The 20,232-nt window shown below is 33.8% G+C and overlaps 1 protein-coding gene across 1 annotated transcript; it reads left to right on the forward strand.

Moving 5' to 3' along the window:
* Positions 1 to 13,050: 13,050 nt before the first annotated feature.
* On the forward strand, positions 13,051 to 15,620 carry LOC133792585 (uncharacterized). Its single transcript, XM_062230493.1, has 3 exons — positions 13,051 to 14,203; positions 14,695 to 15,229; positions 15,332 to 15,620. Exons 1-3 carry the CDS (start codon positions 13,051 to 13,053, stop codon positions 15,618 to 15,620), a joined length of 1,977 nt encoding a protein of 658 aa, XP_062086477.1.
* Positions 15,621 to 20,232: the final 4,612 nt, after the last annotated feature.

A 20,232-nucleotide genomic window follows, 5' to 3' on the forward strand; every position in this document is an offset into this window, starting at 1 on the left:
TTAGGGAATACAAAGGGCGTAGTCACTGTTCCGTTACGCATCTCGTACGTACTCTAATGGTTTTATTGTTGTATTTGCGAATCTTTGTATGAAAATCACTTCTATTCATGTTTTTATGTTTTCTATTGTATGTTATTTTGTGCAATAGGGAGCAGGCATATAGACTTATATATATGAGATCCTACATATCTGTAGGTGTAAAGACCTAGGACCTATATGGGGAGTGATGTCAGCCAACCACTTGTGGTGGTAATAGGCCCAACTACCGAGTTTAATTAGGATTTCAGTTTTCTGTGGTGGGTATCGAGAGCTAGGGACCGAGTGTGTTGTGTGATGTGCATGTATGTAGCTTGTCTCTTGTGATTATTTGTGTTCTCTCTATTATGTTTATACATGATGTCGATATGTTTTGTTTTAAAAGCTAATCATGCAGATGTTTTATCAAACTATTGGTCCATTGGTGTTATTAGTTGCTTTATTACTAGGCTTTGTAAGCTCGCTCTCTATCCTCCAGGTTGTAATGGATTATAACATAAGACGATTTTTGTGCCACGACAGACGTGGAACTATAGGAAAGGCATCGACGCAAAATGAGACTTATGGTGCAAAAACTTATTTAAGTCTTCGGTGATAATAGGATTTTTAGTGGCACGTTTTCCCATCGGTAAAGGTAGAGACTTTTGCCTGAGTAATTTTGCGTCGGTAAAAGTACTATTTAAATAATTTTTTTTATAATATTACTAATTTTATTTTCAATATATTAATACCAATTAATAAATTTTGATTTTAATATATTTATAATTATTTAATTTTTTTAGTAATATTATTTAATTAGAAATCTAATAAAAATTAAGATTTTATAAATAAATAAATAAATATTTTATAACTATTAATGTTTATTGTATCTACCAAACATGAAAATATAAAAGTAGTTTAGTAAATTAAATCTCTAATCAATTAAACTTTAAATAAATAAAAAAGTTCTACAAATGTGTACTGTCCTCCTCATCATCCCCGCCCTCGTGAGAATCATCGTCACCTGGACCATCGTCCTTGTCCGGATCCTCTTATGGTAAGTCGACAGTAAAACCAGGAGCCAATACACCAACCTTCTTCAACAAAGCACTGAGGAGTGCATCTTGACGCCGCTGACGACTCTCAAGTTTAGTCGTATACTTCTTTAGGTTCTGAATTTCCTGGATAATGTCCTGAGTTTGCTGCAAAATGTTGTCCACTTCAGGTGGCAATTGCCCGGACATTTGAGAAGTTGATGAAGACGCTGCCCTCTTTGCGCCGATTGCCCTCAACCTAGGCAACCCCAAAAACCCTTTCTTATAACGCGAGCGGGGCCCAAGGACATCCGTGACAATATCCATATCAGGCGAGAACTGACCGTCGGCACTATCGCGGACACAAGAAGCAGCAGATGATACAGGGGTCGTACTCTTCGATGCTCGACGCTCATTCATCTCAGTCTGAACAATAAATAACACATATATCACATTCCAATATAACATTATTTGAAAACCTAACATAGAAAATTTTAATATAACTACATATAAAGTATAACTTTATTATCTATCTGCCAACATCTTATCACCCGATCGTTCACCATATTTTGAAACCTTGAAGTAATCTTTAACACTATTTCTGTACTCTAGAGACCAACGATCCCTCGCACCCATCCAGCTTCTTTCACTCGCATTGAGTGAAATATAGTGACTTCGTATAGCAAGTCACCAACAGGTGAATATTTTTTTTCTATATTGATTTCGAATTTAGTTTTTTTCTGCCATAATTAATGGTGTTTCAACCAAGGAGAAACACTAGTTATATTTAGAAATTGACATACATTTGAAAAATGAAAAAGTTTACAATATTATATTTTCATAATAAATACACATTTTTGATCAGGTGACCCTTCCAAAAATTTGAAAAACTCAAAAGTTAGTTTTAGAAATATTAATTAACAACTATAAATATGAACCATTGATCTTAATTCAATGATTAATATTAAAGTAATCACCCATGGGTAGTAAACATTAAGAGTGCACCCAACATCTACATACCTTGCATTGCATTGAGTGAAATATATGTATTACGTATATTTAGACTGTCTAGCTAGATATGACTCACTTAACGAGACGTTGCCTCGCTTTGTATGCAGCCTTTTATTTAAAAGGTGGCTCGCACTATTCTTATGCTATGTAAATGGTCGCATTTATCTGAACGCTGCCGAACGAATCCTGTTCTCGTTAAGAATGTATAAATAAAATGTTAGGATTAGGTCTCATTTATCAATATATATTAAACAATTTTTTATTATTTTTAATCCCAAAGTATTTATCCTAGGAAGAGGCCGCTTATATTTTTTTGATAAAAAAACAATATATTAAACTTGGTAGATTTAAAAAGAAATGACGTACATAAACACATGGCATATGACGTCACTTTAAGTAAATGTATATCGTAAACTAACTATGTTTGACTTATTAAAGAAGAAATTAATATCATGTTCTCAACTTAATGTATTTCTGGATGAGATATATGTATTACGTATTTAATTTGTATATAGTCTTATTTAATTACTTTATTAATCCAAATTTTATTAGTCTTTTTTAATTGTTGTTTTATAAATTAATATATATATTACATATTCTATATAAGTTTGGGAGGGGCGACTAAATTTAGTCTTTATTTAGACATATTATTGATATAATAAATAACTTGCATGTGTACGCGTTCATATCTAGTTGTTATGATAAATTTTGAATTAATTAAAGAAGGGTCATTTTTTAATTAGGCACAATATGTATATGTGTATTACCACATTATATTAATGTGACATTAATGAGACAACGGTTTTCAAACAAATCAAATAATACAAAGGTTTTCATCCACATATCATCGCAGCATACAGAATTTTCGGAACCTACTTCACTGAGACATGCAAGTTTTCAACCTTCCGTTATCACTGCAGCACATAGAATTCCAAAATCTTACTTCACTACGGATGAATATCTAAGATATTCAAACTCCACTAAAGTTATACAGTTTGTATTCGAAATTGTAAAAGATAACAAATATTTCATGATCAATGGTGAAAAATAATGTGAAGAAGAATTGATTGCAGAACTCCAAACTCTATCAATATGTCTGCAAAACTATAAAAGAATAAAAAGAGAATTACACTTAATTTCTTATACAACAAAATTATAATGATAACTAAGATGGATGCCATAGCAAAGAAAAATATGACACTCTCTTTTATAGTGGAATAAACCTCGTTCTAGTTATTTACGCTAGAGCCCATTTGATATGCAACATTCTAGAGCTTTCTGTGTCTAAAGTATGTAACAGTTCAATCATCTTAAGAAGTAGGCCTAAATAGCTTTCCAAAGATGGTGCTAGTAGTGCAAAATTACTTTTTTCATCCTTTTTTTTTTTGGAAATGCTTAACATTTTTTTTTCTTTTGATTGTTTCACATTTCATTTATCCTTCAGAAACAAGCAGGCAAAGTAAGGTACTAATATACAAGTTACAAAATATATGGTGAATTAATGTTAAATGTTGGTCACTGAAATCCACCATGAAAAACTAATAGACAAAAGACTTATATGCATAGGAGACCTGAAAATATTCAAATAGCTAGAAAAATTACCAATGGGCCATCTCTTTTCCCTTAAGAACATTTCTTGAGCGTCTCAATCTCAGATTGTAGCCAAAGCAAGAACTTTAAGCTAGTGCAATATGCGAAACCTGAAACAAGGGAATCATTAGAGTATGAAATGTTGGGGTTTTATGCCCTAATTAAAACTTAATTTCTTTGTAATCTCATTTTATTGTCAATAAAAGAATAGAAATCAATTTTTGACTTGGTCAATCACTTTGCTCACATGTTTTATTTTCATAATTATTTGTTTAATAGAAACTTCTATTCAATTCCGAGCATATAGATATCCATATTTATAGTGACGTAATCACAGTGGAATATAAATATGATTATATGTTCAAAATAGGTTATTCAAAAGATTAGTTAGTGCACATGATTTACACTGACTTGCCAATCTACGATGTGATCTACTTACACATCGCAGTGTTATGTTTTTTCCAGAACATTAGCAATGTAGATAAGATCAAATCTATTTGTTACATCGGACTGGACTGATATTGACAGTAGAAAAGATGAGTAAACATGCAGTTATTATCTATTCTAGTCATATCAAATAGCTGACCATAGGCCAATTCAATCTCAATTCTGAGTGGTTAGTATTCTAACAGATTGTATTATTTGAGTTCATTGACTTGTTTGTTACCAGCTTATCCTACGGACTACCACATACTAACATCTTGGGAACTCGGTAGTATAATTGAGTGGGAGTGTTAATCAATGATATGAACATCTATAGCTTCTGATGAATAATTGAAATGATGGTTTCCTTTTAGTTTGGTTCAAGGTGCTAAATGATAGAGATCTCGTTTCAGTAATTAATATTAGTTTACTGAAATATCATTTACAAGGAACTAAGTGTTTTAAGGATAAAATAAAATAAGGGGTAAAATAATATTTTAGTCCCATCTCATTGTAGACCGTCTATAGAGGATTGAGTAACAAATTATGGTTGTAATATTGGATAATTGATAATGTATCCGTCTCTATAGAGTCTTTTTCTTGTATTGCAATTTCGACACTACAAGGAAAAAGCTCTACAGAGACGACATCTATTGCGACGACTCCAAAGTTGTGATTTGTCGCTATATGTAGTTGAAATCCATGAAAAATTATTTTTTCTTAATTTATTTAAAAATGTCGTCAACAACACACGACCAAGTCCTCCAAATTCCTGGTGCCCTACAACGACAATCGTTGTAGGGTATCAAGAATTTGGAGGGAACAAGAGGCGGGAACTAACTCTATGGCGACGACATGCCGTCGTTGTAGGGTCTTCGTCGAATAAAAGAGGGAAATATGTTTGCCTATAGCGACGATATGTCGTCGCTGTAGGATAGAGAGGGAACTCAACTGCCCATAGTTGGTAGCCTACCCCAAAACAACAGCCGTGGTTGTTCGGAACTATGGGGTGTTTATATGGGGTATCCGCATTTCTTTCGGGTTGATTGAATTTAGTCTGTACGCCCTGAAGATATTGCGAACAAAATGTCAAAGCTTCATCAGCAACATAACCCTCCGCTATAGAACCTTCAGGGCGCGCCTTATTCCTCACATAATTTTTCAAATTCTTCATATATCGCTCAACCGGATACATCCACCTCATGTAAAACGGTCCTCCGAGGATAGCTTCTTTCCGTAAATGAAGAATTAAATGAATCATTAAGTCAAAAAAGGCTGGAGGAAAAATTAACTCCAACTTGCACAAAATTTGTATCACTTGACCTTCTGCATTCTCCATGCCCTTAACAACCAATGTACGAGCACAAATTTACTTAAATAAATTGCAAAGTTCAATGATTGTCTTCGAAATAGACTTATCCAAGTAGCCTTGAACTCCTACCGGCAACAGACATTGCATAAGAATGTGACAATCATGAGATTTCAACCCAACAATGTTGCCATCAGTGTCAGTTACTTTCTTGGAGAAATTTGAACCGAAACCATGAGGAAGTCTAACTCCTTTTACGAATTGACAAAAAAACCGTCTATCATCCGGTGTGAAAAAGTACACTTAATGTCTTTCTTGATGAAACATATGTATTACGTATTTAATTTTTATATAGTCTTATTTAATTATTATATTAATCCAAATTTTATTAGTCTTTTTTAATTGTTATTTTATAAATTAATATACATGTATATATATATATATTACATATTCGATATGAGGTAGGGTGGGACGACTAAATTTAGTCTTTATTTACACATATTATTGATATAATAAATAACTTGCATGTGTACGTGTTCATATATAGTTAAGGGGCCGGAAGGGTCATTTTCTAATTAGGGACAATATGTATATGTGTATTACCACATTATATTAATGACACATTAATGAGACAAAAATTAAAATATTATATTATGAATGAAGTTGTAGTAGCTAGTTCCAAGATTATTTTGGTTATAAATACGTATCAAACATAGCAGAGATAATATATGCCTTGCATTGAGTGAATCAATCAAGTTAATTAGTTGAGAGAGCATATATATATATATATATATATCAAAATGAGTGGGTGTAGTACTAACGATTACGTAGCATTCAGGCGTTGCAGCGATGGCAAATATTTGAGCGCCAATATGATCGGTGGGCTAGCATATCTGCAGTTCACTATGACTGAACTCTCAGACAAGAATGTGAAACATGAGATAATTCACGTTAACAATGACTTTGTCCGAATAAAATCCATAGCCAATGGACTTTTATGGAAGCGCAGCAGCGGATCCAACTGGGTCCTGGCCTCCGGTGACCCCAATAGTCACCCCGACTCTGACCCCAACATGTTGTTCCTTCCCATTCAACTCGACGAGAACGGCGTGTCATACCGCAGTAAAGGGAACCAGATGTTCTGCAAGAGTCGCTCCCCGGATGGCAAGAGGGAGTGTCTTATTGCCTCTGCTGCCGACATGTCTGATATTGCCAAGTTCGAGCTGGTCGATATCCCAGCTGCTGCTACTTAATTAAAACTACAAGTACTGATGTTGTGTGTGTCCTATAATAAGGGGTCTACCTATTATGTCCATCCATCGATCTCATCTATATAGCTAGATTAGATTGCATTCAGGCATAATATTATATTGACTCCAGGAGAGGGGTATCTTCTGTAATAAATAACTAAGCTCATTATTAGACTAGTATACTACTTACGTACGTACTAGCTAGTCAGGGCTTAGTTCTTCCTTGTGTTGTCTACCTGAATTATTAATATCATTACAAGCATTCATGTTGTTTAAAGTTTCTTTAAAGTTTGTATTATCCATGGACCTCCAACTTCTTATTTTACTATATATTATGATTAATTACAAAATAACTCAACCCAGCCTAATCGAGTTTGTTGAGGATATGAAAATAGAGGAATCAACTGATCAGAAGACAAATCTAGCTAATAGATTATTTAAAGTAATACATGGGGCACATGCAGCTATCTATAAATATGTATACTTACGTAACATTATTAGATTAGAGATGATCATATATTATATCATGCAAAAGTTGTACTAGCTAGTTTGATTGATTAGCTAGGTTTCAAGAAGGGTATATATATACTAATCAGCGGTGACGGGTTAAAATATTAGGCTCGAGGCGTCTCTACCGATATTAAAACGGACCGTTTCACACAAATGAGACCCGAAAAATTTCCCACATCTATTTTCGGTCAACATTTCAAATTATTAACGGTGATGACCCATCACTAATAATAAATCTTGTTGTGAATTAATTTGATCAATAATTTGCAAGTGTACACAGTCAACAAGTAATATAATTATAAGTTGAGTATCGTCTCCATAGGGATTAAATTAGCAAATAATCATGCCTAAATCAATTACCAAACAATCTAATATTGATGAAAAATTAATTGAAAATGATTCGAAATAAACTAAGAAAACAATCTAAAAGCAAGAGAAATTCAATTTGGTGAAATGGGCTTGAACTATTAAATTCCTCTGTGCTCCCAAGTAACCTGTCACGTTTGCTGCAGCAAAATTTCAGTAAAATTCCAAAAGTTAACAAAAATCCCAAATTAGCTCATAGAACTTTCCTAAATCCTATGGTATTAAATTTTTTTCACCTAATTCACATATTCCTATGCAAATCAAGTTTAAGAATTCAATTTCAAGCTACAATTCACAATTTCTACACAAGGCAAATAACACATTCCTATGCTATTCACAAAACATCATATAACAAGATTATATACTTGTGTCATTCAAGTTCATCCATTATATTCAAACTTTTCCAGTACAAATTACCTCAAATCTTGCCATTGATGGCCAAAAAACAATAATAATTCTTCATTAACAACACTTGAATGAACCTTCGACTTATAAGTCGATTCTTTTGCCTTTCATTGATAAGTCAATTCTTTTAACCTTCGACTAATAAGTCGATTCCTTAGACCTTCGACTGATAAGTCGAGTCTTTTAACCTTCGACTTATAAGTTGAATCTTTTGCCTTTACTTATAAGTCGATTATTTTGTCCTTCGTCTCATAAGTCGAGTCTCTTAACCTTCGACTGATAAGTCGAGTATTTTATAAACAGATACGTCCTTGACTATTAAGCCAAGCTTTTCGTCATATAACACAGATAAATCTTCGGCTTATAAGCCGAGTCCTTGAATCAGATACAATAGACAGAGCCTCGACTTATAAGTCGTGCTTTACAATCAGATATACATATAAGCAGTTAATACTTAACACAGGTAAGCATAATGCAATTAACACGTTTAATAAAACATTCTTAGCATAAACCATGTTCTATAACTGTGCCAAGACCTACACACAGACCGAGTGCAGTTGTCTTACTTCAGGTCCTGAGTAAAAGTGTTTGATGACCTTCGAGTACGGTCCTTTCCTCCCGAGCCTAATGGTTCACCTTAGTCACAACCATAACAATGAATGACTATTAGGAAATGAACTAATAAACACTACAACAATATTGAGTATATATTACATTAAAGAATAGCATATATTTATAAGTGCTATTATTAAGTGGGGGGATAAAAAAATACGGAACTGAACAGTGGGGATTAAAAACACACAGTCTGTTTTTGGCGCCATATGACTAAAGACACAGGCGACAAAATGAATTTCTGCCAAATTCCCTTTCTCTCAGCCTTTCTCTAAGTTACCCTTTCTCTCAGCCTCCATCTCTCACTCACAAAGCCCTCTCTGCCCTCTCCGCCCTCACGAAGACTCACCGCCCTCTACTCATCTCTGCCTCACCGCCCTCACGAAGTCTCTCCGTCCTCACCGCCCTCACGAAGTCTCTCCGCCCTCAATTCAGCTCTGCATCACGAAGACTCGCTCCAGAGTCGAGCTCTTTCTCCGCCTCACGAAGTCACGCTCCGGAGTGGAGCTTCTCTGCGTCACGAGTTCTCTGCCTCACGCCCACGTAACTTTACAGCAAGAAAAGGTACTGATTTCCCATGGATCCTTAGTATCGATAATGATTTGTTCTTCTTCTTGTGTGAAGGAGCCTTTCTTAATCTTAATAAACCCTTCTCTGGTTCTCATCACTGGTGATCTCACAAGTTTCTCTCTCAATCTATCTTCCTTTATTTTTATTGAACTTTTATGTTTTGGCTGATATAGCTTCGTGGGTTGTTGAATTATTTGGTAGTCTGATATGGGTTTCTTCTATATTTGTAATATTTGCTTCATGTCTGAGATTAGTATCGTGGACTTTTATAAATATGTAACGCTTAAGGAATTAGATTCTTCTTATGCATGACTGTATCTGGTGAAATTTTCACTTTTTAAAAAGCATAACACAAATTTCTTGTCTTGTTTGGGCAGAGACTAACCTTTCTAAAGAAGTTACGCATTCTTTTTTTAATTAGTGGCATTGTTGTGTGTGTTTCTTTTCGGAGAAATTTGTGCTTTTTATATGCTGTCAACTGATATAAGTTTTGATGATATGCATACTCAGATTTGAGAGTTGAGAGTCATGTTGTACTTATAAGAGTTTAAGTTATTTTGCTATGTTCTCACTGGTTGATAAAGTACTGTTGCATGCTCCCCCTTATCCGTATAGAAATCATAAGCAGTTTGCTTTATATCAATATACTAAGTATAAATTAGATTATGATTCCCACTAGCCTGCGTTAAGCCATCTACAGACATGATTTGTCAAATCGAACACTGTCTAACTTCTTGTTGTTATCTCCACTAGATGGCAAGAGCAAGGATATTTTAACAATGAAGCAAAATGAGGTGGTCTGGTCTCAAATAGTTTATCCATCTTAATCTACAGCTCTTCCCACACCTTTGTAATCCTGCACTCTATTACTCATTCTATTCATTTATATTTACAAATTATTGAAATATATATATACATATTTAAAATATTATACATCTCACAATATAAGAAAAGATGATGTAAACTTTAAAATCACTAATTTTTACAGATAGAGCAAAAGAAACAGAACCTGCAAGCTTTGGGACAGAGCTCCAATTGCCATGGCCATGAGTGGTGATATGTGGAAGGAGCTTGTCATCTTCTTCAGGTGACCAAAAGAAACAGAACCTGCAAGCTTTGGGACAGACCTCCAATTATCTCTGGTATAAATATTTTATTTATTTTCTATCTCTAGTTCGAACATTATGACGCCACTCATAGTCTAAAATATGATTTGGTAGTGATACCTAGAGAAATTTTTGAAGTCAATGTGTTGGTTAAAGTGATTGAAAATTTCAGGAAATAGTGTATAGCTTTATGTTTTTTCGCATTGTAGGAATGATAAATATATGTATATATATATAAAAAAATAAAAGTAGATGAAAAGAGCCACTGTAAAGCAAAAACTCAAAAAATAAATAAATAAAGGACGTTATGTACTGGGTTAGTTCTCACAATACAGCCTTTATTACAGTGTTCTAATAGTTTGCATATTTAGTGTTTAAGCACCTCTGAATACTTAATGTTAGTTTTTTCTCTCCTTTATATTGTTTTCAATAAATTCTTTTTTGGTTTGGTCAATATATTGATTGAAATGGTATAAAATCAGAGAAGTTGTTAGGCGGATTATAAGTCTGTTTTCATTTCACATCTTATGACAATTTTTTTTTGTCAAATATCTACATTTCATATTATTCTATAACAATTTTAAACACTAATACTTTCAAATTTGAAGCATCATGACTTTCTCTGAGGTTTTACAAGATCTGAGTTTTCTATATTTAAAGGTATTTTTTTTTAAACTAATTCATAAATTTATATAATTTGTTTATTCTATATTTTTATTTATCTCCATCATGTATGCTTATGTGAATGGTAAATAATACTTTTTTTTAACCTTTTTATTTTACATGCTCTTCCATATGTAATTCATATGCTTATTATTTGTTTGATATAGTCAATTTGTTTACTATGTATAATTTGTTGACTTAGCTACCAACATCCGAAAGATCATAGAATGAGTGATCACAGAGACAGTGGTTTCTGAGCATTGAAATCTATAAGATGGTTTAGTTTTCTTTGTTAAAAAAAAATATATATATAATAAGAGCTGAACTAAAGGAGGTTATTATATTTTTTAATCAATGATCATTTGAGTATGTAAATAATATCTATGTCTTTGTTCATGTAATTTTTATTTTGATCTTATAAGCATGTTGTTCTTTCAATATGAGATAATTGTGACGTGACTTTTTGATTTATTGGGTTCTCTACAAAAGTTTCTAAATTTCTTTAACTCTTTCAGAAATTCAGAATTGGAGGGAACTTTATTTGCAGCAGTTTGCAAGAGGTATGTTTTCTTTTATTTTTGTTAAAATACTTTGCAAATGTTAGAGGAGTTTGAATATCTTAGATATTCATCCATAGTGAAGTAGGTTCTGAGATTATTATTATTGTGTGCTGTGGTGATAACGGAAGGTTGAGAACTTGTGTGTATTAGTGAAGTAGGTTCTGAGAAATTTGTGTGCTGCGGCGAGATAAGGAAGAAAACTTCTGTGTTGATTGAATATTTTGAATTGATAATGATTGATGGTTGGTTAATAAATATGGCTGGAATGTTTTTTGATTTTCTGTTAGTTATTTGATGTATATCTAACAAACTTCAAAAACCATAGAAATTTGAAAGTAGAATCGAAACCCATGTGGGGAAATATATTAGAATAATTATAGAAATAGCTTCTTGCAATTCAAAAATATATTAGAATAATTGTTCGAATATCAGGAGAAAGACCGCCATGAACACAAAGTACCTGGAGAGAAAAATAATATATATTATTACATAACTGAAGCACCCAGGCATCTATGCAACCAAATAACATATGATAAGTGCGTGTATAAACTATGCATAAATAATAGGAAATATTAGAATGTGACATCATGTGTGAGTGTGTGTAAAGCAAGAGAACCTTACAGTGCCATCTATGATTGCTGAAAGCGTCAAATAATCAAAAACATCTGTACAATACCACCATGCATTAGCATTTCCATACTTCCTCTGGCACTCGTCATAAAAACCATACACCTAGCAGAGATGACATGATCCATAAAAAAAAATCAGTGATAAGAACTCCTAAAAGCTTCTAAACTGGTATTCGGAGACATTAGCATCTCTATTTTAGTCATAAAATATCAAGAGAGAAAAATAACAGTTGATAAACTTTATTTTAACACACCCAGCTGCCTAAGCTATCAAGTTGAAACAGTTGAGAAACTGTTGAAGTGTGACTAACAGTAAAGTCTTCCATTTTTTGTGCACAAAGCAAAACTTTTTTAATGAAGAAAAGGACAATAGGCAAACTCAGAAGATAATTGATAATTGTTGAACACTAAATCCTTCCAGCTAAGACAATAAAACAAGAAAGGAAAGTCATTGAACTCCTTAACCATCAACCCACGAATAGAAGCTAAAAGCTTGGCTCTACAATAAAATGTAGCTTTATCCGGATAATGTAAATTATAAATAGATATCAAATTCTTGAACTGAAAATACTCTTTATATATATATAAATATATATAATATTACTTTGAGATGAGGATTGGAAATGCCAGAATTATCTCAAGTTTAGCAATAAGACTAAATAAACAGCTTAAATTCATTTCTGAACTCAAAATCAAGTAATTTTAAAAATAAAATCATATAGTATATTTTGGTTGATACAATTTTGTATTTACCATTACATAGACTTATCAAAATTTTGCTTTTTGTTGGTTAGAACAGGACAACTAAATTGGTGATCATGTTGGATAAAAATTGGCTACGCTTCAATAGGTAATAAGAATTAGGGATTTAATTAGTGCTAGCTTAGTAAAATTAGTAACTTACTGTATTTGTTACTAATATATTATAAATATGAACTTGTCTTTGAATTGTAGAGCCTCGGATGAGTATAGAGAAGGCGCTAAGAATTTTGTAGAAATGTCAGAAAAGCTAGCTGGTTATCCAGAAAAGTTATTGTGTCCATGCAAAGTTTGTCGAAACTTAAGTCACCAATGTATTAACATTTTGTATGAACACTTAGTCATTTATGGGATTGATCCAACATACAAAATCTGGTTTCATCATGGGGAAGAATTATCAAGAGATGATGATGTAGAGACAATGGAAACATTTGATTCTTACAACTTGTTTAGGGCTACAAATATTGATGGTTGTGATTTTGAAAGTCATCTAGAAGGTCATGATGACACTTTTATGGAAAAAATAGAAGATGCAGACACTCCATTATATCCACAATGCACTAAATATACTAAGTTATCGTCAATTGTTGCATTGTATAAGGTTAAAACTACCAATGGATGGTCTGACAAAAGTTTTGATGAATTGTTAAGACTTTTGAATGATATGTTTCCTTTAGATAATATGATCCCCAAGTCTATGTATGAGGTTCGAAAATTTCTTCGATTATTTGATTTAGGATATGAAAAGATTCATGCGTGTGTTAATGATTGCTGTTTGTTTAGAAAAGATAAAGAAAACTTGCAAGAATGTCCAACATGTGGAACTTCACGTTGGATGTCAGATAAGCTGACTAAAAGGGTTCGACACGGTGTCCCAGCAAAAGTTTTGAGGTACTTTCCTATAATCCCTAGGTTGAAACGGATGTTCATGTCTAAAAGAATTTCAAAGGAATTAAGATGGCATCACAACAATAAAAGTTGCGATGGAAAAATGCGTCACCCAGTGGATTCAGCAGCATGGGAGCTAGTCAATGATATATGGCCATCATTTTCAAATGAAGAGAGAAATATTAGACTTGGCCTTTCCACAGATGGATTTAACCCATTTAGTAATTTAAGTTCTAAGTATAGTGTTTGGCCTGTTTTGTTGGTCATGTACAACTTACCCCCATGGTTGAAACAGGAGAATATTTTATTATCAATGTTAATTCCAAGACCTAAACAGCCTGGGAATGATATTGATATATACTTAGAACCCCTCGTAGAGGACTTGAAATTATTATGGAATGAGGGTGTCAATGCTCATGATGCATTGGACAATACAAATTTCAAGTTGCGGGCTATTTTGATGTGGACAATCCAAGATTTTCCAGCATACGGGAACCTTGCTGGTTGTAAAAATAAGGGATGTTTTAGTTGTCCCCTATGTGGTTATGGTACTCATTCAAAGTGGCTAAAACATAGTGGGAAGTTTTCATATCGAGGTCATCATAAATTTCTTAAAGAGGACCATCCATTTCGGAGTACAAGAAGTTGGTTTGATGGAGAAGTTGAGCATGGAAATCCGCCAAGAATCATGAATGGGACTACAATTGCTGAACACCTTAAAGATTTTGTGAATGTTTGGGGAAAATCCACTTCAAAGAAAAGGAAACAAAATGATTCAAAAGAAATGTGGAAAAAACGATCCATATTTTTTCAGTTACCTTATTGGAAGGTTAGCACATTCTTACTATAAAAATTTTGTGTAAATTATTGTTTTTGGAGGAATTTCATTAGTTATTTCTTTTGCAATTTTTTTAGGAATTGTATGTTCGTCACAATTTGGATGTGATGCACATAGAGAAAAATGTTTGTGAAAGCATCTATAATACATTGCTAGATGTTGCTGAAAAAAGTAAAAATGGACTAAAAGCTCGCTTGGATTTGCAACATATGGGTATTAGGAGTGCATTACACCCACAAGAGAAGGGGACTAGAACCTATCTTCCTGCAGCTTTACACACACTATCAAAGCTTGAGAAAGAATTATTTTGTAAAAGGTTGTTCTCATTGAAAGTACCTGATGGATATAGCTCAAATATTCAAAATTGTGTTTCAATGGAACAATGCAAGCTCATGGGTCTTAAGTCACACGATTGCCACATTTTGATGCAACAATTACTACCGGTGGCTATAAAAGGATTGATGCCATTGGGTCCAAGAGATGCTATAATAAGATTATGCACGTTCTTTAATCGAATATGTCAACGTGTTCTTGATAGAGAAAGCATAATGACATTAGAAAATGATGTTATTGAAACTTTATGCTTACTAGAGAGATTCTTTCCACCATCATTTTTTGATGTCATGATTCACTTAGTGGTTCATATCGGACGAGAAACACGACTATGTGGACCAGTCCAATTTCGATGGATGTATCCATTTGAGAGGTGAATCACTAAGACTTAATTGTTTTGTTTATTCTTATTAGTTTATGTGAACATTCTATTAATGATGAGAAATTGTGTGATTAATAGACGCATGAAGATATTGAAAGATTATGTCAGAAATCGAGCAAGGCCTGAAGGTTGTATTACAGAGTGTTATCTTGCAGATGAGTGTGTGAGCTTTTGTAATGAATTCACTGACCATTCAATTGAACTAAACACAAAAGAAGGTCGAAATGAAGAGTGGTCAAATGATGTGATACTTGAAGGTCGTCCAATTTCTAGGAGGAAAGAAATTATATTGACAGATGAGTTGTTAGAAATTGCACATCGATACATTCTGTTAAATACATCTGTTGTGGAGCCTTTTCTAGAGTAAGTGTCTAATATTAGAAATTATTATTTTTTATATTAAAAATGTAGTAATACTAACTCATTGGTCCTATAAATTAGGATTCACTTAGAGGAGTTGAAAAAAACAAACAAAATATATGAGAGAAATAGTGGATTACTTTGGAAGAAACATATACAAACTTTTTCAACATGGATGAAGGAAAAGGTAAATTAATGCAAACTAACTGGTTCATATCAGTTGTTTTAAATATCATTAAGAAAATTAACAATGTCATACTATTATTTGTATAGGTTCCTATGCATTCCTCAACTTGTGATGAAACTGATTTGTTGAAATAGCTAGCATATGGACCCAGAAAACATGCTGCTTCTTACACTGGATATATTATCAATGGTCAAAGATTCCATGTACATGACATTGAGAAGTCCACACAGAATAGTGGTGTCTCAATTGAAGCTACAACTATGTGTAGATCTAGTGCCAAAGATGTATCTCAAGTTCCTAATTTAGTTTCATACTATGGGGTTATAAGGGAGATAATCTTGTTAGATTACTATATAGTTCAGATTCAAATTTTCAAATGTGATTGGGCAAATGTCCCTAACGGTGTTAGGCTGGAGGATAGTCTTACTTTAGTTAATCTACACCAAAGTCAATGGTCTGTTGGTAGAGACCCTTTTATTTTAGCCTCACAAGCTAAACAAGTCTTCTACTCAAGAGAACATGATTCTTCCAATTGGTATGTGGTGATTAGGGCAACCCCTAGACGTTTTTATGACATGGAAAATTATGATGAGCAAGAATTCATGCCTGTAATGTCTGAAGTTACTGAATCTAGGTTATATAATGTAGTGGAAGATGAACAATATGTTAGAGATGATTGTGAGGGTATATTAGTTTGATTATTGTTGTGTTTTTTGTAAATTGTAGCAGATGTTGCACTTGACATTCAAAGTTGTAATCAATGGAAATTTCAGTTTATACTTTAGCTCATTAATTGGTTGTTTCTTATTTGTGTATTTTTAGCGAAGAACTCTTGAAAACATGTCTTTGATGTCAAGAATGACTATTTATTTCTTTTTTTCTGACTTTTATTATATGTTTTTTTTTTGTGATAATTGATAATATGTTGTTATATATGATTTTTGCAACTCATAAAAAATCTTACTAATTATAGAAACGGTTGATCAGAAACTAGTCAAAGAGTTTGCCATGTACAAGATATGTCACCTCCATCTACAAAAGGAAAGAGGCCAAAACACATACCTACAGGAAAATTAGTTAAACTCCTCAATGAAAAGAGGAAGAGCTTTAGACTAAATTTGGAAATGGATAAGGTTGTTGAAGAGAGATATACTAAGGATGTGTCTCCAAAGAAAAAGACACGTAGAATGATTGTAAGAAATGACTCTTCTGATGAAGAAGAAGTACCCATCTCCCCTATGACAAGGAGATCTCTTAAAAATCTATTTGAGGTTGAACAACCAATAGACTTTCTTGAAAAAATAGTGAGACCACCTACTAATGACCTAATTTCTCCATTCTTAGCTTCAATGACAGCCACTGGGGGATCTATTAAAAGAGTGGTTGAAGTAGAAATTAGTCCTTCAAATGACCATGCCATCTCACCAACAACCACAAGAAAATCACAATGCCTACAAATCCCAGAAAACCCAAATGAAACAATTGTTGAAAACTTGCCAGACACAATTGTTGAAAACTTGCCTGACGAACAAGAACTACTTGAAGAAGTTGTTGCACCTATTACCCAAAAGAGAACTAGAGGCCCTAGTAAAATGAAGTCTATTGCAATAGACAGTGATGGTCGTTTGGAAGTTAAGTTTAACTCAAAGGGACAACCAATAGGTGCAACATCAATATCTTTGTCTTCATTTTTGGGTGCACTTGTTAGAGAAATTGTACCAGTAACAATAAAAGATTGGAGGAAGATTCCTCTAGGAATGAAAGAGGTCTTATGGAAATCTATTCAGGTATATATACTCAGGTTTTATGCATTGAACATGAAATTTGTTGAAATTCATTTACATTAATACTAACCTATTATTAATTTACTAGGCAAGATATAAGGTTGACAAAGATTGGCAAAAGAACTATATATTCAAAAGTATGGCAGATCTTTGGAGAGCTTCGAAATCAAGGCTAGTTACTAAAATAACAAAGGCACCAAATGAAGAAGCAAGATTGAAACTAAAGCCTGATAATATTAAATCTATGAATGAGTGGAAAAGTTTTGTTAAGGAAAAAAATAGTGCTGAGTTTAAGGTATTTTATTCTTAACATCTTATAACCAAATATATTTATGATTAAAATTTATAGTTTAATGTCTCTATTAACTTTATATTCTTAGGCTACAAGCGAGAAATTCAAAAAAATACGGATAAAGCAACTACCCCAAACTTGTAGTCGCAAAGGTTATGCAAGATTGATTGATGAATTGGTAAAGCCAAACATATTTACAGTTGTTTTATTATAGAATTTGGTTTAGATATTTTTTTAATTTATTTTGTTATTTTGATAGATGAACCATAGTGAAACCAATACACCACCTTCTAGAGTTGATGTTTGGACCAAAGCACATAAGAAGAGAAATGGCGAACCAGTAAATTCAGAAGTGGGTGAAGCTTTTGTATACACCTTGCCCTTTCAAAATCATGTGACTTTAGTTTTAATTTACTCATTTGTTTGAATACATTTATTGATACTATATATTTTTGAAGGATTTGGTTGAAGAATATAAGAAAGATCCTGCTATGTCTTCAACTACAAGTGTTAATGAAGACATCCTCACAAAAGTCCTTGGTCCTGAAAAAAAATTCATACATGAGAGCTTTCGGAAGAGGAGTTACTCGGTCAAAGTTGCAAGTTGTGTCAGAAAGAGATGACCATTTGATGAAGATAGAAGGTCAATGCAAAGATTTGAAAGACAAAATGCAACACATGGAGCAACTCATTGTTTCTTTAATGAAAAATCAAGTAAGTATTTTGATGCTGAAACTATATTTTCATGTGGCTGAATTGCAATAATAACTAAGATTCATGTTTAATTTTTTGGTTAGTCTTTACTTTTGTATTTTTTTTAATTTTGATGTTGAATTCATGTCTTTCTATCTTACTTGTAAATAGAATACATCTACTCAGAGCGAGGAGCAATCAAATTCTCATGTTCATTCCACTCAGGTAATTATGATACTAATTAAATGAAAATGATAAAATCTAAAACATATAATATTCAATATAAAATCATTTACTGCTGCTGAATTTTTAATATTGATATATTGTTAGTGTTGACTGTGAATTTAGCCAACGACGTGAGAACGTCAACTACGACAACCTTCAAGAGAATTATAAACGACAACAGACAGTTTTTTATGAACGGAAGTAAATAACACAAGGTTTTTATAGTGGTTCAGCCCCGATGATCGGTAATAGCCTAATCCACTTAGAGATTTTATTACTATATTCACACTCAAGATCAGATGAACCTTGTCAACTGAGTTTCTTCAGTGTGAGATACTCCAGAATACAAAAATGGGTTTTTCTCAAGAACAACACACTTTCTCTCTCTAGAATACAGATTCACTCTCAATTTTGCAAAAAGTCCTTTTACGATCCTCCCAAGTCCCTATTTATAGACCTGGGTTCTCAACTGATATCCCCTTTTGATAGGGATATTCTATTATTTACCTAATATTTATATTACAAAATAAACGTTCAAAATATAACTGATCCCTAATTTCGAGTGAGGATTGAGTGATTCCCGGATGCTTGGACCAATTCTCACTGAAGTAGTTTCGGGCAGTTTGACGTAGCTTCTCATGCATGTTGACTATTCTTCAAGCTTTCAAGCTTTACGTAGGTCAAAGGTGGCATACGCATGGCTATCCTTGGACCAAAGGCCAACTACACTCGAGGTATACTTCTCCATTGTGTCCGATCGGACACAATGGTTGTCTTCTTTGGCCTAAGGTGGTTCAAACCATCTTATTTGACTCCTTCAATCAAGGTCCAATATGACCTTACACTTTGCACCTCGGACCAAGATGGTCCGAGCCATTTTCTTCCTAGCTTATCCTCGGACCAACATGGTCCAAGCGCTCCTGCAGGCGTCTTGCGCGATCGGGGGAGGTCATGTGCGATCGGGGGAGGCCTTGTGCGATCGGGGGAGGCCTTGTGCGATCGGGCATAATGCCCCTTGGACCTAAATGGTCCAAGCTTCCTTTGTTTAACCAAGGTCCGATCGGACCTTGGTCCTCTCTTTTCGGACCTAGGTGGTCCGAGCCACCACCTCCCCTTGGATCAAAATAGTCCAAGGTACCCACAAGACCACGTTCGATCGGGCACACACCCTTCTCCTTGGGCCAACTAGGTTTGAACCCCTTCGCTCAACCAAATGCTCGATCGGGCATTAGGCTTCTCTCCTCGGACCAAGGTGGTCTGAGCCACCATCTACTTATCCTTGACCTGAATGGTCGAAGGTACCTCCTATGTGTATGTTCGATCGACCACTATGTGGCTTTCCCCTTTTGAGTAAAACTTGAGCCTTATTCTTTTTGAACTCATTCGAGCCAAGCTTAACAAGAGGTCCCCTAAGCTTAGGTCCGATCGGACCTACTGT

The sequence above is a fragment of the Humulus lupulus genome, chromosome 7 (genome assembly GCF_963169125.1).
Source record: "Humulus lupulus chromosome 7, drHumLupu1.1, whole genome shotgun sequence".
In the NCBI taxonomy this organism is placed as follows: Eukaryota; Viridiplantae; Streptophyta; class Magnoliopsida; order Rosales; family Cannabaceae; genus Humulus; species Humulus lupulus.

Bases quoted from the DNA above. Each gene is read 5' to 3' on its own strand.
- LOC133792585 (XM_062230493.1), top strand. From the start codon at position 13,051: ATGTCAGAAAAGCTAGCTGGTTATCCAGAAAAGTTATTGTGTCCATGC. The intron at 14,204-14,694 runs GTTGTAAAAATA...ATACATTGCTAG, and splicing joins AGCATACGGGAACCTTGCTG to ATGTTGCTGAAAAAAGTAAA. The intron at 15,230-15,331 runs GTATCCATTTGA...TGTGATTAATAG, and splicing joins CCAGTCCAATTTCGATGGAT to ACGCATGAAGATATTGAAAG.